Source organism: Rhinopithecus bieti, unplaced genomic scaffold, assembly GCF_001698545.2.
Source record: "Rhinopithecus bieti isolate Rb0 unplaced genomic scaffold, ASM169854v2 scaffold_31548, whole genome shotgun sequence".
Lineage (NCBI taxonomy): Eukaryota > Metazoa > Chordata > Mammalia > Primates > Cercopithecidae > Rhinopithecus > Rhinopithecus bieti.
Window position 1 is genome coordinate 6,097,952 of NW_016814470.1, and position 27,806 is coordinate 6,125,757.

Consider the following 27,806-nt stretch of genomic DNA (forward strand, 5'->3'; position numbering starts at 1 on the left):
GGGAGGCCGAGGCAGACAGATCACAAGGTCAGGAGTTCGAGACCATCCTGGCCAATATGGTGAAACTCTGTCTCTACTAAAAATACAAAAATTAGGTGGGTGTTGTGGCACACGCCTGTAGTCCCAGCTGCTCGGGAGGCTGAGGCAGGAGAATCACTTGAACCTGGGAGGCAGAGGGTGCAGTGAGCCGAGATCACACCACTGCACTCTAGCCTGGGTGACAGAATGAGACTCCGTGTCCAAAAAAAAAAACTGCCTTAATTGCCTATTATCATCAGGTTACCGGACTAGGCTAGGGAGAGCAAAAATAATCCTCTCCTGGGATTCCTGGGAAGTCTGTCCCCCACAGGATCATTCTGAAGCAATGAAGAAAAGGAAAATGATTTTGCAGTTACTATCCATTGTTGGTATATTTTATTGTTTTTTTCAAATTACAGGTTGATTAAGAATGCATTTTAAATATCTTGTATATTTCTGGTTAAATAGCCTTTATAAATACATGTTTTAACCAGGTGTCATTTTAGTTGACCAGGCGTAGAGTTTGTCATCTTTGAAAATAAAGTGGCAAAGTTCAGACTACTATGCTGGTACTTCCTAGGAGCACATGTGAAATGAATCTTCATTCCATATTTGACATTGGTATGTTAGGTACCAACTCCTTATCTAAGAGTTGGGGTTCTAGTTTTAATACAATTAAGTAAGAATTGGTTGTGAAGGTTTTTGTCCTTTTTTAAGTGTTCAGAGGCAAGCTTTTAAAAAATATTTTATTAGATGAAGTAGAGTAAAATGCATTGATCTTAAGTACACAGTTCACTGAGTTTTGACAAATGTATACACCTGTATAGCCACTACTACAACTAAGACATAGTATTCTTTATCCTATAATGTAGAGTGAGGTTCTAGCACCCCACAAAATATTCTCATGCCCTTTTTTGGATTTTTTTTTTTGGCGGGGGGTACGGGTTGAGGTTTTGTTTTGTTTTTCAAAACAGAGTCTCACTCTGTCACCCAGGCTGGACTGCAGTGGCATACTCACTGTAGCCTCAACTTCCCAGACTCAAGTGATCCTCCTACCTCAGCCTCCCAAGTAGCTGGGCCTGCAGGCATGCACCACCATGCCCAGTTAATTTTTCTATTTTTTGTAGAGACAGGGTTTCACCATGTTGCCTAGGCTGGTCTTGAACTCCTGGCCTCAAGTTATCTGCCTGCCTTGGCTTCCCAAAGTGCTGGGATTACAGGCGTGAGCCACCATGTCAGGCCTGTTTTTTTGTTTTGTTTTGTTTTAAAAAGACAGAGTCTCTCTTTGCATAGGCTGGAGTACAGTGGTGTGACCACGGCTCACTGCAGCCTTGACCTCCCAGGCTCAAGTGATCCTCCCACCTCAGCCTCCCAACTTGCTGGGACCACAGGTACATGCCACCACGCCTGGCTCATTTTTTTTTAAGTTTTTGTGGAGATGGGGTCTCCTTATGTTGTCAAGGCTGGTCTCGAACTCCTTGGCCCAAGCAATCCTCCTGCCTTGACCTCCCAAAGCACTGGGATTACAGGCTTGAGCAACTGTACCCAGACCTGGTGCCCGTCTCTAGCAGTGAAGACATTGCTAAATGGGACTGCTTTAAATATGTAATTTAATGTACAACCTCCTCTCTCTTTTTACAAACAGGTTGTCCTGGTGACAGACGGCTGTCTTGGCATTGGTAGAGGGTCACTACGACATTCCCTAGCTACTCAAAATCAACGAAGTGAGAGCAACAGGTTTCCACTACCTTTTCCTTTCCCATCTAAGTTATATATCATGTGCATGGCGAATTTGGAGGAGGTAATACCTTTTACTAAGTTTTTAGTTTGATTAGGCATATTTTACAGCTTAGTTTATTTTTCAGTATATACCACTAGTGCTATATTGTATATACTGTAGTATTGAACTCCATTGGTTTCAGCTGAGGCTGGTCATTTTATTTGAAAAGATTCTGGGTCTCAAATGTTCTTTGAAATTTCAGAGTGTTGCCCCATCTGGTAAACATAGCTGGAGTTGTTATCCATCCTGCTGATGGATAAAGGGTCAAGGTGTTCTTTTTGGCGTTATTCATTTCCCTTATATAAGAATTCTTATCTCCATTCCACCAGAAATGTTGACAGTAGTGTGCTTTGACTTTGAAAGAAGAGTAAAGTAACATTATTCTGATATATGTTTTATTAAACACTTACATTCTTTGTTTTCCCATTCATTTGGGAAAGTGATTTAACCTTTTTTCCCCTCAGTTTTTCTCTCTGTAAAATGTAGATAATGATGGTTCTCACCAAAAGATGTTAGAAACACTTTGGAGGAAAGATGCTGTGTAAATACTAACTGTGGTCACCTCTGAGAATCTTTGCAAAACTACTCCTAAATGAAATAGCTCAACCTGTGTCATTTTACGTAACATTCCTCTTTGGTAACCTTGAGTCAAAATTGTTGTAGTTATTTTCTTCTCACATTGGCTGTTAAAAAAATCATCTGTTATTTATTGCCTATGTTATTGTAATGGCTTTGACCTTGGTGTGCTGATAATAATCTGGCATTTTGTGCCAGCCACTTTAAGGGTCATCTGTTTTGCTTTATAGCTCCAGAGCACTGATTCCTTGGAATGCCTTGAACGTCTCATAGATTTAAACAATGGTGAAGGGCAGATTTTTACTATTGATGGCCCCCTGTGCTTGAAGAATGTACAGTCTATGTTTGGGTGAGTATATGCTTAGAGCTCTTTTGCCTTCTTTACAATTCAGTATTATAATTTGACATCCAGAAAGACTATCTGTTTTACTGTTCCTAACTGTGTCATTTCATTTTCCCCAAGTTGTACATTTTTCAGATAAAGTGATTGGTAGTAATGACTTTTTAAAGTAAATCTATACTGCCTGTAGATACTGACTTCCTTATAATGACTCAGCAATTTCAAATTAACTTGCTCTTGGGCTTTTCAGCATTGAAATTTCCTCACCAAAAATGTCAGATTTTGCTCTGTTTTACAGATGGTCAGATCTTAGTTTTGGAACCAACTTGAAAGGAAGACAACTCTTGCGTCTTGAAAAATTAACTTTATATGTATCGTATTACTCTTCCTATAACTATTAATTTTCATATTCTAGAAAACTGATAGATCTGGCATATACGCCTTTCCATGCTGTTCTCAAGTGTGGCCACCTAACTGCTGATGTGCAAGTCTTCCCCAGGCCAGAACCTTTTGTTGTAGATGAAGAAATTGATCCTATCCCTAAAGTCATTAACACAGGTAACTTTTTAAAAAAACTTCTTTCTTAGTTTCTCTGTTATCCTTAGTTTCTTCTAACTTGTGACTTTTACTCTCTTCTCTGTCTAAGAAGGTTAAAAAGAAATATATATTGTGATACAGGTTGAGTATTCCTTACCCAAAATGCTTGGGACCAGAAGTGCTTCAGATTTCAGATTTTTTTGGGTTTTGGGATATTTGCATTTTACTTAGTGATTGAGCATCCTTAATCTGAAAATCCAAAGTGCTCCAGTGAGCATTTCCTTTGAGCTTCGTGTCAGCTTCATGCATGTGTAATAGTTGTGAATTGGGGAGCATTTTGGATTTCAGATTTTCAGATAGGGGATACTCAACCTGTACTAGGGTGCTGTTGTCATCAGCACTTTGGATTGGAAGATTCATTACCTAAGGGGTGGCAGAATATTGTTTCTTATGGTAAGGTCATCAGTTGATCTCCAATCCTAGATAATTATAACCACGAATTATTAGAGTTGGAAATCATAGCCATATTCACTAGCATTGAAATCTTTGAGATGATTCTTAATAGAGATATTGGACTTAATTAGTGTCATAATTAAGGTCATATAAGAAGGGCTAGCTTCTATACTTTGCAGTATGACTCTTGCTATGTGACCCTGGGAAGTCTTCCTCTAGTTCTTATTGGCTAGGTAGGGAGAATCAACCAGATGGTCTTGGAGTTCTTAGATCCGATATAGTGTACTCTTCTAGTCCTGCTGCTTATATTATGACTGAAAGAAAGTGATGTTACCACAGCTTTTACCTGGTTCGTGTTGCTAATACTATGCTTAACTGAGACTGGCAAAGTGAAGAGTCAAAAATAGCAAGGAGCAGTGGAGAGGAGACTTGCCTCCAATTGGTGGGTGGACTCCTTAAATATTAGGTGCATGTTAAACCTTTTAGGGTTGGATATTGTCAGTGTTTCAGTCACCATTACAGCCTTGATGTCCAGCATAGTGCCTGACACTTAGTAGGTGCCCAATAGATAATTGTTCAGTCAATAAATGATTAGAATTAAATGTGCAGTGAATGCTCATTGTTTGAGGTATATGGATTTTTAAGGAGTTTTGGAGTGAGGGACTGTGAACAGTCTTTTTGCTTTTTGTGCCTTTAGCTTCTGGCTATCTAGAAGCAAGGCATCCATCTCTTCTACTGTGATTAGACAGCAGTATGTTAAGCTGTACCAAAAGTCTTGTTGCCTTCATAACAGTTAGATTCCACTTCCTTCCCATCTTTTTTCGAAGAGTAAATTTGAATAGGTCTTTTCCTTCCCATATAAACTCTTAGTGGGAGATCTTTCTTACAGCTAAACTACTTTAAAATATAGTAGACCTTTTTCTACTCAAATGAAAAATATCTAGCTGCTTATACTAATGAATTTATTACTCAGCTAAGGGAGGTAAGGACAGCAAATCTCCAGAGAAGCACACTTCCTAATACATTAGAAGTATGGCCAGGCGCAGTGGCTCACGCCTATAGTCCCAGCACTTTGGGAGGCCGAGGTAGGCGGATCACCTGAGGTCAGGAGACCAGCCTGACCAACATGGAGAAACCCCGTTTCTACTAAAAATACAAAATTAGCCAGGCATGGTGGCACATGTCTGTAATCCCAGCTACTTGGGAGGCTGAGGCAGGATAATCACTTGAACTCGGGAGGCAGAGGTTGCAGTTAGCTGAGATTGCGCCATTGTACTCCAGCCTTGGCAACAAGAGCAAAACTCCATCTCAAAAAAAAAAAAATATGAGGTGTTCACCATGATTCTGATTTTTAAAAATTCTTTTGAAAATATGGGTATTAATCTAGAAGAAAGACTGAAAAGCACATCAATAAAATATTAATAGAGATTTCCTTTGATTATGAATGAGTGACTTTTCTTCTTTATAATTTGTATTGTTTTTTAAGTTTTATATTATATAATGGAAATTTTAAGTTCTTTTGGTTACATTTATTTTTATTTATTTTAGGTTTTCAACAAATACTTTTGGTCTTTACTACAGCTTCTATAAAGCAGGGAAATCATTGTCATATTTAGACTGCTTACCCTAGTTTTGTAGAAAATACAGTTCTTTCTCAGAGAGATGTTTTTAATACAATAGCTTTATTCTTCAAAGGCTGATTGTAGTTGCTGTGGAAGTGTTTGACTATGATGCCCCCTGGTGACCTGAACATCCCTGACTACACATAGGGATTAGCCTTTCAGTTTTTGCCTTGGCTGGGGTCCTAACCGTATAAAAATAAAATTTAGCAGATTTTGTCATATAACTTAAACTCATTAAATAAATGACAGTTATCATTATTTCCTGAGCAACTTAAAATGCAAATTATTGGATGACCGCATAGAGAAATCTAATAACTTTCCCAGTCATCATATTTGAAACCCCAACCTAAACAGTGCATTTGTGAAATCTAATACATGGAAAATAATGTACTTTTCCATAGAATGAATTAATTCTATGTTGATTCCTTCATTTCAGATTTGGAAATAGTGGGATTTATTGATATAGCTGATATTTCAAGTCCCCCAGTTCTGTCCAGACATCTGGTCTTACCTATAGCACTTAACAAAGGTGAGTTCTCTTCCTATTCCAGTGATATGTCTGAAGCATCTTACTAACTAAAGTTATTCTTAAATCTTAGATAGTGGGATAGCCCATTTTGCAGAATTTAGGGGAAAGAAATAGTTACAGAATTGGATTTTAGAAAATGGAATATTGCCTAATATAGCAGAAAAGTAATTCTGCTTTACATGGTAGAAACATTTTGACACCTATTTACTGTGTGTTGGTTTGTGAATTTACAGTGGAGATCCTTTTTAGAGATGAGAATGCTTAGTCCCTCATCCAGGGCTCTCTGCCTTTCCTAGTAGTAACATGCTGAGAAAGCTTAAGTAGTTATCAGAAGGTCACTTGATAAATGTGCAAGTCAAATACAGCTTTATACGGGGAAGAATCACATCTGTTCTTTGTTGTACTAGTGCTCAGCACATAGTAGATACTCAGTAAATATTGCTGAACGAATGGGTGAATGCAGGCCCTTGTGAGTCCTCCTTACTGCAGCATATATCTGTAGGAACTATTAAGTCATATCCCCAAATTCAACATCTCTCTTGAGAATGCTAGACTCTAGCTCTTTAAAATTCTCTTTATCAAGGGTGGCACTGTGCTGTGGTGGGTATAGAGCAGGAGCTCTGGTCCCTGTCTGGCTACAGGTTCAAATCCTAGTTCTACCCTTAAAATGATCTTTTTCTCTGTTTTAGGCTGACCATCCACTTTATATTTATCAACTTTCTCTAAGAAGTGTATGTAGTCAGGTTTTCACATACTGAGTAATGACCACATTCCATTTATGCCCAGGTTATCTCAGTTGGAGTATTGGATATTCTATAACCAATCACATGTTCACAGACAGATTATATCTGTGAGTATATATCAAGTATAATATAATCTTGATATATATTCAACTGTGTTGATAATTATTATTCTCAGAGAACAGCCAGATTTCCCTTATTTCTAAGGCCCTGGGGAATTCTACATGCCAGTATAATGGCCAAAAAAGAAATTGAGCAAAATAAACCATTTATGTAGGAGAATAGTGAAAAGAAAAATAGAGGAAGGCGGCTGGGCATGGTGGCTCACACTTGTAATCCCAGCACTTTGGGAGGCTGAGGCGGGCGGATCACGAGGTCAGGAGATTGAGACCATCCTGGCTAACACGGTGAAACCCCATCTCTACTAAAAATACACACAAAAAAAAAAATTAGCCGGGGTTGGTGGCAGGCACCTGTAGTCCCAGCTACTCAGGAGACTGAGGCAGGAGAATGGCATGAACCCATGGGAAGAGTTTCCAGTGAGCCAAGATCGCGCCACTGCCCTCCAGCCTGAGCGACAGAGCAAGACTCCATCTCAGAAAAAAAGAAAAAGAAAAATATGGGAAGGCAGAATAGGGCCGTGTTGTAAGGGCTGTTGAATTGTCTAGCTAAACCAGGCAAATTCTTCCTGTTGAATTAGAAAGTCTTTGAACAAAACAGAACAGACATAGATATTTTCAGAGGGAAGTTAATTGTAGGAAAAGTCATCTGTCAGCAGAGTGTGAGAGAACCTGGAGAATCCAGTCAAGAAGCTTATAGAGTAATCATTGTTTACCTTTAGGGACTGACATGCATGTGCTGCCCTAAGCCTGTTGGTTATGAATATACTTGACATCTCTGTATCTAATTCTGTTTAAATGGGTGCCTGAAGCTTCCAGATAGCATCTAACTAAACATCCTAGTGGAACTGTGGAAAATGGATTTTTGTGTGTGCAGCAGCTTTACTGAGATATAATTCACATACCGTATACTTCACCCATTTAAAGTGGTTTGTGGGTTTTAGTATATTTGCAGAGTTGTGCAACCATCACCACAATCAATTTGAGAACTTTTTTATAACCCCAAAAAGAAACCCTGTACCCTTTATCGACTCCCAGACCCCTCCCCCCATTTCCCTTACCCCAAATAACCACTAATATCCTTTCTCTGTATATAAATGTGCCTATTCTGGATGTTTTATATAAATGGAATTCATATAATGTGTGGAAACTGACTTTTATGTAGACATTGGAAAACTGGAATGAGTTTTTCCTGTGTTACAATATTCCCTTAGAACTCTACACTATCCCTTAAAGGCTAGAAACATCCAAGAGTATAAATTGGGGTTTGGGGTTTTTGTAGGTAATTTCAGTCTGACCTGTTATCTCTTTTTTTCACAGAAGGTGATGAGGTGGGTACTGGCATCACTGATGACAATGAAGATGAAAATTCAGCTAATCAGATTGCAGGCAAAATACCCAACTTTTGTGTCCTGCTCCATGGTAGCCTAAAAGTGGAAGGAATGGTAGCGATTGTTCAATTAGGGTAGGAGACTTTGTTTACATTTGATTGAATGAAAGGGAAAATCATTTTACAAAGTGAAGTATTTTGCAGACTTTTCTGAAAGAAATAGAAAGGTCCTTGTCACTTTTTTTCTTTTCCTGCCACACTTTCTCACCTGCTACTACATTCCTTTTTTTTTTTTTTTTTTTGAGTCAAGGTCTTGCTCTGTCCCCCAGGGGTACAGTGGCATGATCACGACTCACTGCAGCTTCAACCTCCCAGGCTCAAGCAATCCTCCCATCTCCGCCTTCCAAGTAGCCAGGACCCAGGTGTGCACCACCGTGTCTGGCTAATTTTTTTTTTTTTTTTTAATTTATAAAAGTGGGGTCTCACTGTATTGCCCAGACTGGTCTTGAACTCCTGGGCTCAAGGATCCTCCCACCTTGGCCTCCCAAAATGCTGGGATTATGGGTGTTGAGCCACAGTGCCCAGCTGCTATTACTTTCTAAACTACTCTTTTAATCATCCCCTAGAAGAAGTGTGGAGTGAGCCTTTTAATTATGTTGCTTTTATTTTATATCCTTTCTCAATTTTCCTATTTCTAATCCTATCTAGAATACCTGGGTTCTGGTTATAACAATGCTACTAACTTGCTTTAGGATCTTAGGCAAGATGCACAGACTCCTCATCTATAAAATGAGGGGATAGAACTAAACAAAAAAAAGATGCTGATAACATTGAGCATTTTATTATGTGCCAGGCACTCCTCTAGGTATTTTACATATGTTAGCACGTTTAATCCCTCATAACAACACTATATGGGAGGTATCAGCATTATCGCTATTTTATAGATGAGGAGACTGAGGCTTAGAGAGGTTGTGGAACTTGCCCAAGGTCACACAGCTAGTAATCAAAGAGCCATGATTCTTACCCATGCATTCTGACTCCAGAGCCTACTCATAATCATTCTGCTGTGTTCCTTCCCTGTGAGGAAACCCCATTAGCTTTTACATTTTCTGAAGTCTCAAAATCTGCAAAACCATCTATTTCCCTTTCTATAATACATATTGTTAGAAAAGAAGAGGTCACTGATCATATTCTGGCCACTACCTGGGGTTGGCTGGTTTAGATCAAGAGGTTAGGATTAATCAAAGGAAGCATGGCTCCATTTCTGCTACAGTTAAAATTATCTGGTTCAAAAAGAAGAATGCAGATCTTACTAGGTATTAGTCTGCTATATTTCTTGGCACCCAAGCTACTTGTACTGGTTTGAATATGAGAATCATTTGGGACCCTTTGAGAAACTGGGGACAGAGTCTTTCTTACAGAACAGGATGATGGCCTTGTGCCCTGTGGTAGAAGGGCTTCTCTTGGTGCTGCTGTGAGTGACTTAGTGAGGCAGCTGACAGGACCTATAGGTCACAGTCTTTACCCCTCCTCATCACCTCTCCAGCTACTTGCTACCCTTTGTGATTTTTTTTTCTCTTTCAAGACTGCTTTTGATTTCCATATCCACATAATTTTACCTGAATAATAATAAATGTTCCAGAAGAATGGAAATACTAGGGGAGAGCAGTATGCATTTTCAGGTTTAGGATTTGGCTTTGGTAAAAGTAATGTGCCTAATTTCAAAGCTGAAGCCTGTGTCTCTCAAGAGAAAAATACAGGCTAGACTTATTTAACTTGACAGTCTCAGGCTTGATGTTCTTCTGATCTTCCGTCTTCTCTCCATCTAGTCCTGAATGGCATGGAATGCTCTACTCCCAAGCTGACAGCAAGAAGAAATCAAACCTCATGATGTCTCTCTTTGAGCCTGGTCCAGAACCTCTCCCATGGCTAGGGAAAATGGCACAATTGGGTCCTATTTCAGGTATAATCCAGATCAGATTTTACTTATCTTGACTTTGTTTTCATTCTGCTGTTCTCAGTGTCTCTGACTGTGCAGTCAGGGAACTGACTCATCTCCCTTACTAGTATGCTATGGTCTCAGATGATGCTGGATGTGTACATGGAAAACTTGAAGAGAGTTTGATGTTTGAACTCCTGAATTTTACAGCTCAGGAGAAATCAACATTTAGATTGCTTTAAGTAAATAAACTCTTCAGTGGCTTAGAGTGAAAAGCTAATCTCCATAATTTTTTTTCTTGGTGTACTATAGTCTATAGTTCAACTCAAGTAATTTCCTGTCATTCCTAGATAATGTAATCCTTCCTTCTTTTTTTTTTTTGGAGAGGGCGCCCCGCGCTGTCCCCAGGGGGGGGGTGCGGGGCCGATTCCCGCCCCTGGCAGCCCCCCCCTCCCGGGTTCCCGCCATTCTCCTGCCTCAGCCTCCCGAGTAGCTGGGACTACAGGCGCCCGCCAACTCGCCCGGCTAGTTTTTTGTATTTTTTAGTAGAGACGGGGTTTCGCCGTGTTAGCTAGGTTGGTCTCGATCTCCTGACCTCCTGATCCACCCGTCTCAGCCTCCCAAAGTGCTGGGATTACAGGCTTGAGCCACCGCGCCCGGCCAATCCTTCCTTCTTGAAACTGTTTTTCTGTAGCTTTCCTGACATTGCTTCTGGTACCTATTTGACTTTTTCTTTGGCAGACTTTTCTTTTTGTCTTTGTTTTGTCTTTTCTTTCCCTTGCCTCATGGTTTCCAACAAGTTGTTCTTTGACTTCTTCTCTTTGGTTATTCTTCTCCCTTGGTTATTTTATCAGCTGTAATAACTTCACATTTCCCAAACCTGTAGCTCTAGTCTCACCTGATCTCTCCCTGGAATTTACATATCGTATTTCCAGTTCCTAGTTGGATCTCTCCACCTGGATATTCTGTCACAGTCTCAAGCTCAGCTGTTTGTTACAGACCTGTTGTCCCGCACTCCTTTCTCCTCAAACTATTCCTCCTTCTGATTTTCCTCCTCCTTTTGATTAAGACATTTGTGCCACTAGCTACTCAGGTTCCAACTGTAGAGTCATCTTTGACTCATTTGGGCCCATTTCAATTTCAGGAACATCTACCAAGCAACCTATTCCGTGCCAGGCCTAGGGGATAAAAGAGTTAGCTGGAGTTGTTCAAAGTCTGGTGGAAAGTGGAATGATCACAGACTGGCACAAATCAGAGTTAGCCTGTAGGAGATGATGATGAGCTCTGCCTAGAGGACTCAGGAGAATCTTCACAGAGGAGAAATACCCTAGTTGAGTTTTGAAGAAAAGGAGGAACTTGCTAAGCTAATGAAGGGAAGAAAGGGCATCCTGGGCAAACAGAACACCTACAGAAAGAAAAGGAACTGCAGCACAAAATGTGAGAGTGGGTGTGGGAGGGGCAGATGGTAGATTGGAGATTGGTAGTAGCTAGAGTGGAGCAGGCCTTGTCTGAAATGTGAAGAACCAGGAATTTATCTTGCAGATACTGGGAAGCCACTGAAGAGGAGTAGTGTGATCAGATCCTTCTGGCTACAGTGAGAACGGGGGGATACCAGTTAGGAAACTATATTTTAGGGGCTGGTGCCCCCTGCAGTTGTACAATATGGCCATAATCCAAGTGAGAGATAAGAAATTTGTGTTTAGAAAGATATCTCTGTGGAGTGTGGATTTGAAAAGGCAAGGACCTGTGGCTGAAAGTTATTGTGTTAGTCCTGGAAATGTGAAGATGAGAGCCAGACCATGGTAATAACTGGGGGTAAAATATATTTAGGAAGTAGGATCAATACGTTTGGATTTGAAAATAAAGGAGAGAGAAGTGTTAAAAATGATCCCAGGTTTCTGACCTGGGCTGCAGGGTGAAAGGTAGTACTATTAGTTGAAATAGATAATAGAGAGAGAAGAGTAAATTTGGGAAGAACATATTTTGTTTATGTTGAGTTTGTGCCTATGAGATATAGGTGGAGGTGCCTAGAGACAATTCTGTAGAAGTCTGAAGTTGAGGAGAGAGGGCAGAGTTGGAGATAAAATTTTAGGTTGTAAAGCTATCACAAATAGTTAAAATGGTGGGAATGAGGGAGATCGCTCAGGGCAGTGGTTCACAAATTTTGAGTTTTTGTGTACAAAAATAAATTTGGAATAAATACCACATGTTCTCACCCATATATGGAAGCTAAAAAAAAATGAGCTCATAGAAGTAGAGAGTAGAATCTAGAATCATGGTCATTAGAGGTTGGGAAGGGTAGTGAGGAGAGGAGAATAGGGAGAGGTAACAGATACAAAGTTACAGCTGTTAGGGAGGAATAAGTTCAGTGCTCTATAGCATTGTAGTGTGAATATTGCTCACAATAATTTAGCATATGTTTTCAAAAAGCTAGAAGAGAGGATTTTGAATATTCACAACACAAAGAAATGATAAATATTCAGGCAGGCATGGTGGCTCATGCCTGTAATCCCAGTACTTTGGGAGGCCAAGGCAGGTGGATCACTTGAGTCCGGGAGTTTGAGACAAGCCTGGCCAACATGTCGAAACTGTATCTCTACCAAAAATAGAAAAATTAGCCCGGCATGGTGGCGTGCACCTGTGGTCCCAGTTACTCAGGGGGCTGAGGTGGAAGGATTGCTTGAGCCCAGGAAGCAGAGGCTGCAGTGAAGCCTGATTGCACCACTGCACTCCAACCTGTCTGGCCCTCACAGAAAAAGTTTGCCAACCTCTGACTAGACTATTGTGATGGTTTTCACCAAAGATGCATATCTATAATCTAAGATGGTAGTAGCATTCAGACTCCTTTCTGATCTGGCTTCCAATGTAGCAACACTTGGCTTGTTACAGTTCTTCATTCCAGTTAAACTGCTGTTCACTCTACCCTGTGTTCATGTTGTTTTTTCCTCCTTCTGGGTCTGTTCCGCTTTTCAGTGTGGATGATAATAGCTATTATTATAATGAACTTAACTTTGTGCTAGGCACTGTGCTGGACATAATGAGGCTACCATATCATTTAACTCTCACAGCAGTCTTAGAACTGGAATTATGATAACAAATAACAATTAATAATAAAACCTACCTCAGAGGGTTGTTGAGCAAAACATGCAAATAGCACTATTGTTTGTACCAATCCCTCCTACTCCCAGTTCTGTTCCTAGAGACAACTACTTTTTAAAACTTATTTGTTTCTTTTGGTATTTATTTATTTATTTTTTTATTTTATTTTATTGAGACAGAGTCTCACTCCGTCACCCAGGCTGGAGTGCAGTGGTGCAATCTTGGTTCACTGCAACCTTCACCTCCCAGGTTCAAGTGATTCTTCTGCCTCAGCCTCCCTAATAGCTGTGACTATAGGCACAAGCCACCGTGCCCGGCTGATTGTTGTATTTTTAGTAGAGACAGAGTTTCACCATGTTGTTGGTTAGGCTGGTCTCAAACTCCTGACCTCAAGTAATCCTCCTGCCTTGGCCTCCCAAAGTGCTGGGATTACAGGCGTGAGCCACCATGCCCAGCCTTATTTACATTTCTAAATAACGTAGGTATGTCCCTATTTCTGTCAGGGGTTCTCCCATTTTATTATTATTATTATTGTGTTTATTTATTTTGAAATGGAGTCTCGCTATATTGCCCAGGCTGGAGTACAGTGGTGTGATCGCAACTCACTACAACTTCTGCCTCCTGTATTCAAGCGATTCTCGTGTCTCAGCCTCCCCAGTAGCTGGAACTACAGGTGCCCACCACCACACTTGGCTAATTTTTGTATTTTTAGTAGGTACGGGATTTCACCATGTTGGCCAGTCTGGTCTCAAACTCCTGACCTCAAGTGATCCGCCCGCCTGTCCCAAAGTGCTGGGATTACAGGTGTGAGCCTCCATGCCCATCCCATTTTATTATTTTTTATTTATTTTTTGAGACAGGGTCTCACTCTGTCACCCAGGCTGAAGTGCAGTGGCACAATCTTGGCTCACTGCAGCCTTGACCTCTCAGGTGATCCTCCCACCTCAGCCTCCTATGTGGCTGGGACCACAGGTGCATGCCACCATGCCTGGCTAATGTTTTTGATTTTTTTATATAGACAAGGTCTCACTATGTTGCCAAGGCTGGTCTCAAACTCCTGGGCTAAAGCAATCCTCCACCTTAGCCTCCCAAACTGTTGGGATTACAGGTGTGAGCCACCACACCCAGCCCTTTTCCCCATTTTAGATGCCATTTTTGACTTTTTCAATGATGAGTATTTAGCTGTATTAACACCGCCATCTCCCACCCACCTACACAAGATGCACATTTTCCCTCCTTCTATCCTCCCAATATAGTTATAATGTTCTTTTTGGTTAAATCAGTATTCAGTCCTTGTTAGATGATGTAAATGTTATTTACAACTAAGCTATGAGGTATACCAATTTATATTTCCTTTGTTTTGCAACTTTTTGTCCCCTCAGTCCCAGCTATTTTTTTTTTTCTTTGCTTGTTTTCTATATAACTGACTAATTCCTCCCTAAGTAAAATACATTTTTCAGGTATTTTATCAGTTTCCTTTTTTTTCTTAGCATCATCTCCCATCCTCCTGCTTCATAAATGGTATGGTTATTCCCCAGACCTGTTGCATAGGTGTCTTCCTGAGTCTCCCCTTTACATCTCTCCTATGGGTCTCCTGTTCACAACCCCTCCTGAAAAAAAGGATACATGAGAAGTAAATATTTTGAAATCTTGTATATTTTGGAAATATATATATGTTTATTTCATTCTTTATACTTAATGATAGTTCGGTTAGGAATTGAGTTCTAAGTTGGAAGTCATAAGTCATTTTCCCTTAGAGTTTTGAAGCATTACTGTGTTGTCTCTTCTGGAGTCCAGTGTTGCTACGGAAAGTTAGTGCCATGGTGACTCAAAGACCTTTGACCCTGAACTGTATTTTCTCCATATTCCTTGGTGATCTTCTTTGTATCCCTGGTGTTCTGAATTTCAGAATGTTGGTCTCTTCATTCATTTTGCTAGGCACTCAGTAGACCCTTTCCGTTTGGCAATTCATGTTCTTCAGTATTGGGAAGATCAATTATTTCTTTGATTTCCTCTTTCTGTATTCTCTGTTCTCCTTTTCTGGAACATATATTTGTGATTTGTATTTGTAATTTTCTATCTCTTTCTGCCCATTTTCCCATTTTTTAAATTTTTTCTGTCTTCTGTATCTTCAAATTTATCTTATAATTTTTATTTTTTGTTTATACTATCATATTTTTTATTTCTTCTTTCATAAATGTAATATTTCCTGTCTCCTAAGCCAGTTAGTTACCACATATAGGCTCCAGACAACTAATGACAGTACAAAATAGGCTCTGATTAGATGTTGAAATGTTTGGTAGTGATACTAAGTGCTAGGGGATAAAAGGGTCTAAAAAAGCCACTATCTGCCAGAAAAACTTGAAACAATTTCATGGAAGGGGTAAGAGAGGATCTGGACTTGGAATATAGGTAGGTAAGTTTGGATAGGTAAGGAATGGCAGTGTTGAATGGTGGAAAAAGTGTTGACTTTGGAAACAGGCCCAACTGAGTCACTGTGAAACCTTGTATAAATCCAACCTCTCTGTGCCTTAGTTTCCTCATCTTTAATGGGACTAATAACATCTTCACTCTAGAGTTGCTGTAAAGAGAGAAGTTGAATATGTAAAGTATCCGGCACCTAGTTGGAATTTAATAAATATTCTTTATTCTGTAAGTTCCTTGAGGCTGAAAAGTATTTTCTCTAGGCACAATCCCTGGCACAGTGCTTGCTACGTAGCGGGGTCTTACTATAGATAATGAATGAATAAGTGAATGAGAAGGGAGAACATTCTAGGCAGTGGGGAGTAATAGAAATAGCAGGAAAGTTGGAAATGAGCTATTGTGTGGGAAAGGACTTGTAGGACCTTAGCCTGACTCAGAAGGTTTATATATTGACAAATATTAATGGAAATATGTCTGGAGAGTTGGGCCAGTATTTTATGGAGGAGTCAGGGCTGAGGAGGGTTGACAAAGGAAGTGTTGGGCCAGTATCAAGTTGTTTCAATTAATGACCAAATCTAGGGTAGAGAATGTCTGGCTCAGTTAGACAGACTGGTCTAATTACATTTTTCACCATGAATGTTTGGGCAAGGGATGTAAGTTCTCTGAACTTGTAGGAAAATGACTCCTGATCTGTCTACACCAGAAGGTGGTAATAATAATAAAGATCAAATACACCATTAGAAGTATGCGTGCTTTATAAGTTTATGGCAGTTTCATAGGCTCAGGAAGCAGGTACAGAGACAAACCCTGTTTGTTCATGTAGCTATAAAACGAACATGGCTTTACATTTTTGGAAGCAATAAACTAAAAAGCCATATTGGGGTATGTTTCACCAATAAAAGTATTTCTTGTCTTGCCCTTTGCCTTAATTTGGCTATATATAGTTTTCCTTTTTAATTATTTTAATGCCTAGACGTGTGCTGTCTAATCCAGTAGCTACTGGCCATTAAATTTAATTAAAATTAAATAAAATTTAAAATTCAGTTTCTCAGTCACACTAGCCACAGGTCAAGTGCTCAGTAGTTAGTAGCTACCATATTAGACAGCACAGATATAGAACATTTCCATCATACAGAAAGTTCAGTGGGAGAGCACTGGGTTAGACTATATAGAATTGCAGTATATATGTGTGTGTCTGTGTGTATGTGTATATATATATATATTTTTTTTTAAATATGTATTTGTTTTATTCTTTGACCTTAATTTATAAATCAGATAAGTGAAGCTTGTTTCTTTAAAACATTAAGCTGTTTTCACTTAAATGGGCCTCCTACATCAGTGGCTTTCTGTTGAGAACAGGTTCTCCAAGCTGACTGAAGTTAATGGATTTTCTTAATTAACAAAGTGATAGGATATCAAAGATTGAGTGATTCAAAGAGCTTCTAGTCTAATTGGAAATGTAACTGATTGTGTTTTGCCAGATGTCATTTCAAGAATGTCTTTTCTTTTAAGATGCTAAAGAAAACCCTTATGGCGAGGATGACAATAAGAGCCCATTCCCCCTGCAGCCCAAAAACAAACGCAGTTATGCCCAGAATGTGACCGTCTGGATCAAACCCAGCGGCCTGCAGGTAACATTACCATTTATGTTGCTTTCCACTGGGGACAGGAGGCATTTGGGTAGGCAGGCAGGCATTTTATTTGATTTTCTTTTCCTTTGATATTTAGTAATTCATTTACTTCTAATGTTTGTCATTATTTCCAAAAGGGATTTGAGATGCCCTACAGTAAAACATGTATATAGCAAAATCATTTTTTACAAAATTTAGAGCAATAAGAATACTAGAGGAAGAAGGAAGACAATTGTGCCAGGAACCCAAGGCAAAATGATAATTTTACGTGAGCATTTTGGCTCTGAGCTTCCTGTTGACAAGGTCAGTTGTTCTTGTCTGAAAAAAGGACATTTGTCAGTTTGTCTAGAGAGACATATTTTCCTGGCATTGAATTTTAGTGTGAAATTTTTTATATGGTGAGGCATTGAATAACCTAATGGGTATTTAACAACAGTTTTGGAAAAGATGTAAAAGTCTTCATAACGATATTTTTTCCATCCCTTCAGTAGAACTCAATCCATAGAATTATATTTCACAAAAACACTTTCATAGGAAGCTATGATAATATGATTATCAAGGAATGATGCTTTCAGGCAAGGTATTCAGGAACATTTCTCCTTTCATCAACAAAAAGTCATTTATACCTGTTTTTAAAAATCACTTATTGAAACTTTTTTCTCCTTTGAGCACCTTTATTATATTTGTTCCACCAGTAAGTTCAACCTAAACCAAATGAGAAGACACAGTCAGGCCACTTGGACAACAAAAGTAGTTTCTGTTGACTGCACAGTCTCTGAGCCCCCTTTCCAATGGAGACTGAACCACATCCTGCCAAGGCTAATGTGTCAAGGGGCCTCTTTGTTGGAAAATCGGGGTCTTCTATTTTCCTGATGTCCCTGACCCCAGTACTTCCTTGTCAGAGGGATATTAGAACCACTTTCACCACCAGTTATAGCTGAGCTTTTCTTATTTTTTTAAATTTTTTTGTTTGAATCTTGACTACTATAGAAAAAAATTCTTTTATTCTTGGGTTTATTTTTCTTATTCTGGTAAAATATACATAAAATGTATCTTCAACCATTTTAAAGTACACAATTCAGTCCCATTTAGTACAATCACAATGTACCATCACCACTCTCTAGTTCCAGAACATTTTAATCACTTCAAAAGGAAACCCTGTGCCCATTAGGAAAGTCACTCCACATTCCTTCTCCCAGGCCCCGGCAACCACTCGTTTGCTTTCTGTCTCTATGGACTTACCTATTCTAGGTATTTCATATAAACAGAATCATACAATTTGTGGCCTTTTGTGTTTGACTTCTTGTACTTAACATGATGTTTTCAAGGTTTATTCATGTTGTAGTACGTATCAGTACTTCATTCCTTTTCATGGCTAATATTCCATATGTCTATATGTATGTGTCACATTTTGATTATTCCTCAGTCGATGGACATTAGGGTTACCTTTTGGCTATTGTGCATAATGCTGTTACGAGCATTCGTGTATAAGTTTTTGTCTGAACATTTGTTTTCAATACTCTTGGGTATGTATTTTAATGGGAATGGGTTTGCTGGGTCAGACAGCAATTCTGCTTAACTTTTTGAGGAATTGCCACACTGTTTCACAGTAGCTGCACCATTTTACATTCCTGCTAGCAGTGTATAAATGTTCCAGTGGTCTCTGATCCATTTTGAGTTAATTTTTTGTATATGGTATTATGTAAGGGTCCAGCATTATTCTTTTGCATGTGGATATCCAGTTGTCTCAGCACCAAATGTTGAAAAGACTATTTTTTCCCCATTGAATGGTCTTTGCTCTGGTGATAGATGTATGGATTTACTGGGTACATTTTTATGAGGCAAGTTTGTTTCTGTCAGGGGATTTATTTTACTGTCAAGCCTTTGAAGGAGGGAGTGCTTTACTAATGTTGAACTGACATTAACACAGAAGGGATCCTCATCTTGACATTGTAGCTGTGTTCTCATTTTCATTTCTTTAAACATTTAGATCCATTCTTTTATATTATTTCCCCTTTTTACCACAGAATTCTAATGTTGGATTTTTTTTTTTACCCTTAATAGACAGATGTACAGAAGATTTTAAGGAATGCAAGGAAACTACCTGAAAAAACACAGACATTCTATAAGGTGAGACAGTTAGAATATAGTGGAAGAGGATGTGCCTCAAATATGGTTCATAATAGAAGAACTGTGAGATGGCAGTGTGAATATGAGCAGAGATTAGAGATGTGTGACTTGTGCCTCAGTTTTTTCAAATAAACTCAGTAAAAGTGATAGGTCTGTTCCTTCCCTAAAATCCAAAAATTAGAAGGGTTTAAATGGCCTCATTCTGTACAGGCAGAGGGTTTTTCTGTGTTGGGGCTGCTGTGAATGAATGACTGATGGAAGCAGCTGAGAGGACCTGTGGGTCATAGCCCTGAACTCTTCTCATCATTCCTATATGGGTATCCAGGCCAACGCCAGGCAACCAATGTATGTGGCTTCCTGGATGGGGAATTGTCCAGAACATTCTTTTTTTTTTTCTTGAGACAGAGTCGTACTGTTGCCCAGGCTGGAGTGCCATGGTGTGATCTTGGGTCACTGCAACTTCTGCCTCATGCATTCAAGTGATTCTCCTGCCTCAGCCTCCCAAGTAGCTGGTACTACAGGCACGTGCCACCACGCCCAGCTAATTTTTGTTTTGTTTTTTTGTTTGTTTTTTGAGACAGAGTCTCACTCTGTCAGCCAGGCTGGAGTGCAGTAGCACGATCTCAGCTCACTGCAACCTCTGCCTCCCGGGCTCAAGCAATTTTCTTGCCTCAGCCTCCCAAGTAGCTAGTATAAACAGGTGTGCCACCATGCCCGGCTGATTTTTGTATTTTTAATAGAGACGGGGGTTTCACCATGTTGGCCAGGCTGGTCTTGAACTCCTGACCTTGGGTAATCCGCCCGCCTCAGTCTCCCAAAGTGCTGGGATTACAGGTGTGAGCCACCGTTCCAGGCCTAATTTTTGTATTTTTAGTAGAGATGGGGTTTCGCTATGTTCGCCAGGCTGGTCTCGAACTCCCGACTTCAGGTGATCCACCCGCCTCGCCCTCCCAAAAGTGCTGGGATCACAAGCGTGAGCCACCCCACCTGGTCACCCCAGAACATTCTTACTGCACCAGAGAATCTGCTTCTAGGAATGACATCTGACATTACACATTTATGAATTGCAGAGGAGATGGCCCTCCAGGATCATATGTAGCTAATCCAGAACCATTGGTGAAGAGACTATTAAGTTACAGGGGGTGGGGTAGAGTGGGGAACATTTAGGTTTGCTCCTTGATTCTCCCCTATTGTTCTGGTGTTTGGCTGGAATTAAATTAAGTGCAGCATAAAGCATGTCATTTGTGTCATAGCTTTCTAATTCTAAAATATGGCACACACAGCCTCAGGCTAGCATCTTAACGGGAGAAGATACATGCTACTTTGTCTGGGTGTTATCTCATTACCTTTATGTCACTGTTGTCTTCAAACCTAATTATGTGGTAAGCTGGTGAAATAAAACAGCTTTAATCAGAGTTCAACTGCAGAGCTTCTCAGCCAGCCAGGCCCCTCCCTAACTGAAGCCCATAATCCATGCAGTCCACCCTCCCTGCAGAGCTTCCTACAGTCATCAGCTATTTACTCATGATGACACACTTGTTTGGCCTTCTTAACTTTCCACTTTTTAAACAGATAATAGTAGAAAGATAGTCAGAGAGCCCATTTCTCTTTTCTGGTTTTATTATCATTCTACATACTAGAGCTCAAAAGGGCCTAGAGAAACTGCTTCAGCCCCTGCAGTGGGTAAGGAAGGGGTTATTCTCCTCATTTTATAAATGAGGCCTTTGAGACCCAGAGAGGCTACACAACTTGCCCAGACCACTCCACTAAGGGGTTGTTGGGGCACTTCTTATTTCTCTGCTTCTATCACTAACCAGCCTTTCTTTTTGTTGGTGTTTCCACTCTGACTCCTCCAGGGCCTCCTCTGAGCCTGTTTATTGTCTTACTCAGAGGCCCTGCCACAGTGGGGTTAAGAGCCTTTTCAGATTGAGGGCAAGTCTTTTCCATACCTAAATAACAAGGGGAAAGTACTCCTCCTTAAAGTTAGGAGTAATGAAATGATGGATGCAAAGTGCTGACTACTACGTGTGGCATAAATGCTCATTAACTGTGATGATGACGTTGTTTCATTCAGCTCACTGTCTTCCTTAGCCAGCTTCTGGTCACCTGCAGAGGAACCACTTCCCAGTAAAACTATCACATTCTTGTTACTGGCATCCCTAAATAAACATTTGTTCTCATTGAAAATTGCTCCCTGAAGTTCAGTCAAGGAGAACTTATTTCTAAGCTGAGCACTTAGAAAGTATGTGTTGAGAACACATTTCAGGAGCATTGGTGATTTTCTGTCGTTTCAGGAGCTGAACCGTTTGCGAAAGGCCGCTCTAGCCTTTGGTTTCCTGGACCTGCTGAAAGGGGTGGCTGATATGCTGGAAAGGGAATGCACACTGCTGCCTGAAACAGCCCACCCTGATGCTGCATTCCAGCTGACCCATGCTGCCCAGCAGCTCAAACTGGCCAGTACCGGCACCTCCGAGTATGCCGCTTATGACCAGAACATCACACCTTTGCACACGGACTTCTCTGGGAGCAGCACTGAAAGAATTTGAAACTGACTTTTGGAGCTTTCCTTCTTTTTTCATTTCAACTGAAAATGATTTAGGTAAAAACCTTTCCAGTATGTTCACCTCTGGAATAGCCACCCAAAGACCTTCCTGAGGCTGCCTCAGAAGCACCATGTGCTGTTTTCAATGACTCTACTAGTATGAGAAGGATGTGAAGGTGGTTGGCTGGTTGGGCTTTAACTTCCTGGGACTCATAATTTTTAAGCTTGGAAGATAGCTGCTGTTCCCATGGGCACATTTCCTGAGAAGCTTGAAGGACTGATGAGCATAGAGCACCCCTGCCTTCCTCAGAAACCTGACCAGCAAGGGCTCTCTGGCTTCCTGAAAGCTTCACCTCTTCTCTCCAGTTTATATCTCAACTGTAAGGGCATTTTCAAGCTTCTGTTCATGGAATGAGCAACTCAGACTGTCTGGAGCTTGCTGAGTACAAACACAACACCACTGTTTCAGAACTTTCCTTAGAACTTGGGCAAAATGTGGTGGTAACTCTTAGGTGCTTTTGGTGTCTCTTGAGATTCTAACTTTTAAAGAGCAACCATTAATGTGTAAAATGAGTCCTATTTCTTCAAGGTTTTTTTTTTAATGACAACAAAATATTTGATTTTCTATAAAATGGTTTCACTATGAAACTAAGACCTTTGTCTTTTGGTCTGTCTTATCACTTTAATATAATTTCAACTTTCTAAGTGGCATAGATTCACAAATCATGAGGTTTCCTTATTTCTGACAGTGATTAGGCCTCATTGCCTAAGCAAGGTTCTGGCTAGATAATCCTGACAGATCACTGATTCCAAAGTTAATTATGGTTCCAATTTACCAGCTAGCATTATGACTTTGGGCAACTTCTCGAGGCTTTGTCTACATCATCAGTGTTTTTCAGTTGCACCACCTTCCCTGTAACTCTCAGGCTTCAACCAGAGCAACTGTTTTTGGTTTAACATGCTGAACTGCTACATAATATTTTGCCTGAACAAAGGACTTCATCACTAACAGAAAACCACTAGACTACATTATCTTTAAGCATGGTCATTAGAATTTTGATTGTAAATGTTTTAATAGAAATACACAATCTTTCACTTTCTCAGACAGCAATAAAGGGATTTGTAACAATCACTAAGAATACAGAATTTGCCACGACGATGCAGCATAATCTACTGCAAAGCTTATCTGCCCAATTACACATAGTCAGCTGCAAGAATATCAGAAATCAATACAAACAAGTATTGACAGGTGTTACAGACATGCAAACTATCCTTCAATGCAATGAATTTTTAAGAAATCAGCTAGCCTATGTTAATCAGATGTTTTAGGTCAAACCAAGTTTCCATCTTGGGCTCAGTGAAATGGTATTAACTCATTGAGTCTCCTTTCCCCCAGGAATGTTGGGAATGGCAGAACAGAAAGAGCTATCACTCCTTAAATTCTTCTATGCAAGTGTTACTCCAACACTTATTTTACTTGGTTTACTTGGAATGTATGAGAGGAAACTGATGTTTTTTACAATGGCCAACTGTATGTCTAAATTTTCAGTTCTCCTTCTTGTGAGTTTCCTGCCAGAAATCCTTGTTAAAGGATCAGCGGTGTTCACCCCAAAGTTCTCGCTGTTTTCAGTGTTCTACGGCAGATGGGTTTTAAAAAGCCAACTGAACAGCAGCAGAATGAAGTTATTTTTGAGGTCTATGCAAAAAATGTAGTCCCATCACTCATTCACCACTCACTAGAACAAGTATACAAGTAAATGGACTCAGCCATTGCAGGAGATGAAAGGCTGCCATTTTTTGTGTTTGTGCACAGCCTAAGACAGTTTGGTGTGTTTGGCCTACTCTAATGTTTCTAGTTTGTCAAAGGCTGTACACAGTGTTACTGCCAGTTTGATCTACATATTGTGTTCCCTTTGGATCCCTGCTACCATTTGGACCGTGTGTGTGTGTGTGTGTGTGTGTGTGTGTGTGTGTGTGGTTTGGTTTTTTTGAGACAGGGTCTTGCACTGTCACCCCGGCTGCAGTGCAGTGGCAATCTCGGCTCACTGCAGCCTTGACCTCCTGGGCTCAGGATCCTCCCTTCTCAGCCTCTTGAGTAGCTGGGACTACAGGTGTGTGCCACCACACTCAGCTAATATTTTTATTTTTTGTAGAGATAGGGGTCTCAGTATGTTGCCCAGGCTGGTCTTGAACTCCTGGCTTCAAGTGATGCTCCCACCTAGGTGTCCCAAAGTGCTGGGATTACAGGTGTGAGCCACATTCCTGGCTGAGTTTGGAACTTGTAATCTTATTGTTTTCTAAATAATGTTTCATTTTCTTCAGTGTTGAAAATAGTTGATTTACTTAAGAATGGCATGATCATGATGTTCCAAGATTCTGATTAGTTTCTTTCAAAGCATTCTGTGCCTCTTCAATGCCCACATTACTGAGCACTATAATAATAGATGTTGTTAGGCCACAGGATGTCACATGTAAAACGTGTTCTCCAGCCCCACTCTTAGAAATGTTTTATCAATGACTCAGTCTACTTCACTTTCAAAAAGTCAATGCCATCCCACTAAACAAGTAACCCCTTAGGTACAGAATAATTAAGTCCTGCCTGAGTCACTTTAACAGTCTTCTATAGAGTGACATAGTCTTGCTTTTTTTCACAAGCAATAGCTGAAAAGAACAAATCTCAACTGTAAGAACCATCAGTACATTGTAGGGATAAAGCACTTCTTGAAAAAAAAATCTCTGGCATGAATTAGACAGACTGAACATGAGACAGGGTTGGGGTGGGCTGAGCCTTTTGGTGTCATTAACTGAATACACAAGAATGAACCTCTCATCAGATATCAGGAATCCATGTCATGCAATTACTACAAGATAACAGTAAATTCAGGAATGTTACTGGGGAAAAGGAAGATAGCCTCACTGAGAATTTAATCATTTAACATTAAAAAAACTTTTACATTGGTACAAGAAGGTAAAACTGTAAGAATCAGATTAGGCTCAAACTGGCAAGAAGCCATCTAAATCTTTCTTTTTAGTGGATCTTTTTCTTTTTTTGTCCATAGCGCCGTCTGCGCTGTTTATAAAGGTGACGAAAATTTATGTATAACCCTGAAAAAGAAAAGAGATCAGTTAGAAATTAGAGTCTTTGTCTATTTATAACCAGAAGCTCTTGTGGCAGGGACAGTATCTAGCTGTCTGTCATATCCCACAGCAAAAAGCTCATTGCAGCAGCTCAGGAAGGAGTACAACTTAGAACAAATTAACAATAGACACAAACCAATTTTTCCCCAGTGTGTTTATTTATTTCTTACTATTTTTGCGACAGAGTCTCATTCCATCGCCCAGGCTGGAGTGCAGTGGCACAATCTCAGCTCACTCCAACCTCCGCCTCCCAGGTTCAAGCAATCCTCCTGCCTCAGCCTCCTGAGTAGCTGGGATTACAGGCGTCCACCACCACGCCTGGCTAATTTTTTGTATTTTTAGTAGAGGTGGGGTTTCATCACGTTGGTCAGGCTGGTCTCAAACTCCTGACCTCAAATGATATGGCCGGCTTGGCCTCCCAAAGTACTGGGATTACAGGCATAAGCCACCACACCCAGCCTCCCAGTGGGTTTAAAACATATTTTTTTCCTTATAAAATTTTCAAACACGCAGAAGATTAAATCATTGTACAGTGAACACCTAGATTTACTGCTTTTTACTATATTGGCTGCATCACATCCCTATTCATCTTTTATCTCTTCAGCCATCTCATTTTTTATGCACTTCAATGTTCAGTTTCGGATATCAATATACCTCACCCACCCAATTCTTCACGTAGGTATAGTTTGATATTCTTTCTTTTACAGTAAAATGTACATACAATGAAATGCAGAAATCTAAAGTACAGAAACAACCTAATTTTTAATTCAAGGCTACTCAAGAACATGGCCAGGCACAGTGGCTCACACCTGTAATCCCAGCACTTCGGGAGACCAAGGTGGGTGGATCACCTGAGGTCAGGAGTTCGAGACCAGCCTGGCCAACATGGTGATACCCCATCTCTACTAAAAATACAAAAATCAGCCAGGCGTGGTGACAGGTGCCTGTAATCCCAGCTACTCTGGAGGCTGAGGCAAGAGAATTGCTTCAACTCTTGAGGCAGAGGTTGCAGTGAGCAAAGATCGTGCCACTGCACTCCAGCCTCGGCGACAAAGCAAGACTTTGTCTCACAAAAAAAAAAAAAAAAACAAAAGAAAAGTCCTCTGACCTAGATACAAGTGTTAACTACCTGTTTATGCTGCTTCAAAATTATAAATGTGAATTTAGGATTTATTTCATTCTAAAGAATAAGAAAAGAGCAACTATGTATTTATTATAAGCAAACTAGATATGAACATAAAATCTTGCAAATTAGAGTGTACAACAGTATAAACAACACAAAGAAAGATAGTAAGACAATGCACTTTAAAATATTTCCGCCCCTCTACCCTGTTTACTAAAGTATTTTAAATGTCTTTCCAGTATTTATTCCTCTTTATCTTATGCTCATTTCATGGGGCCTAGTTATACTGAATTTATACAGTAATAAAGGTAAAAAGCTGTCTTTAATGAGTACATTTTCTGAACTGAGGGTTCCTCTCTTCAAGGGCAAAACATTTTGATATTTTTGGTTGGCAATCTTTCTTAAGTGGATTATGCCCTTTGCTGAAATAGAAAAAAAGAAGTAGACGTTAACCTTTTGCAAATGATGTGGGCCTACAATGTATACTATTTAACTGTACATCTGCCATGCACTGGTACACTAAGGGGCTCCTAACACTATGGTGTAAGTCTCTCCTCCCCCAACACTAAATGACCAAGACCACTGGGCTTTCTGGCTTCCTGGGCTTACCTTGCATGGTCTTCCTCTCACTGTCCGGGGTAGCAAGCCTCAACAACGATCTCAACAACCTCTACCTCCCGTTATTTCATACCTTTGTGTAGTCCCCTCCCATGTTATACTGGGTTGGTCTGTGTGATGGTTTGTCACTTCTGAGATTAGGCACTGTGGCTTCTGGCTCTCTCTCTCTAACCAATTGCTCTGGGTGGGGGAAGCCATGCCATGAGTAGCCATATGGAGAGGGGCTATGGCAAGAAACCGAAGCCTCCTGTCAACAGTCCCAAGAGTGAGCTTGGAGCAGATCCTCCAGCCCCAGTCAAGTCTACAGAAACTGCAGCCCCAGCTGACAGCCTGACTGAAACCTCATGAGACCCTGAGCCAGTACCACCCAGCCAGGCTGCTTCCTGACCTTCGAAAACTATGTGAGATAATAACTGTTTATTGTTTTCAGCTGCTAAGTTTTGGGGTCATCTGTTACACAGCAATAGAGAACTAATACACTATTGTTGCATCCTTCTGTGGCTAGGAGACTGGACAGTTATATTTATTTAGGGCTACCTTAAGTCTCTTGTGAAATAAAGCAAGGAAATATATATAAATTACCACTAAAATGTATCAGAACTTTAAAGAGTCCTTATAGTTAGGAGCTTGTCTTATCATTAAACGTGTAAAGTTCTATGTATGATAATCAGTGTTTTCTCCTCTCAATATATTTAATGACAAACTTCCTTTCATTCTGACTTTTTATGTTCTTAGTTGTCATATTCAAATCAATAAGTATTAAATAGTCTGCTCTTAAAGGGAAAAAATTACTTGTTTTTCTCAAATTGTATTTAACCTACATATAAGAATGTATGTATTTTCACATCTACATATAGAATATGGATAATATGGATAGAATCATGTATAGTTGCATTTAGAAATTACCAAATATTGATTACTAATAAAATTTTTTTTTGAGACAGAGTCTCGCTCTGTCACACAGGCTGGAGTGCAGTGGCACAATCTCGGTTCATTGTAACCTCTCCCCCCTGGGTTCAAGCAATTCTCCTGCCTCAGCCTCCCAAGTAGCTGGAATTACAGGCATGCGCCACCATGCCCAGCTAATTTTTGTATTTTTAGTAGAGATGGGGTTTCGC

General features: G+C 40.1%; 2 protein-coding genes across 5 annotated transcripts in view; one reads left to right on the forward strand and one right to left on the reverse strand.

The window, feature by feature from the left end:
- Nucleotides 1-22,461, forward strand: part of INTS14 (integrator complex subunit 14) — a 32,425-nt gene extending 9,964 nt beyond the window's left edge. For 2 of the 4 annotated variants that reach the window (XM_017851096.1, XM_017851095.1), the window contains exons 4-12: nt 1,664-1,819; nt 2,605-2,723; nt 3,130-3,272; nt 5,763-5,855; nt 8,035-8,179; nt 9,874-10,007; nt 17,019-17,137; nt 19,202-19,267; nt 21,562-22,436. In XM_017851096.1, coding sequence (XP_017706585.1) covers nt 1,664-1,819; nt 2,605-2,723; nt 3,130-3,272; nt 5,763-5,855; nt 8,035-8,179; nt 9,874-10,007; nt 17,019-17,137; nt 19,202-19,267; nt 21,562-21,813 — 1,227 coding nt within the window. In that variant the 3' untranslated portion in view covers nt 21,814-22,436. Of the gene's footprint in view, nt 1-1,663; nt 1,820-2,604; nt 2,724-3,129; nt 3,273-5,762; nt 5,856-8,034; nt 8,180-9,873; nt 10,008-17,018; nt 17,138-19,201; nt 19,268-21,561 lie in introns of all 4 variants that reach the window. The other 2 variants (XM_017851093.1, XM_017851094.1) reach the window with 2 other exon arrangements.
- Nucleotides 22,462-22,861: 400 nt separating this feature from the next.
- HACD3 (3-hydroxyacyl-CoA dehydratase 3) overlaps nt 22,862-27,806 on the reverse strand; it is a 50,387-nt gene continuing 45,442 nt past the window's right edge. Inside the window, exon 11 of the mRNA XM_017851097.1 lies at nt 22,862-24,914. Within this exon, the coding sequence (XP_017706586.1) occupies nt 24,838-24,914 (77 nt within the window). The 3' untranslated portion in view covers nt 22,862-24,837. The remainder of the gene's footprint in view (nt 24,915-27,806) is intronic.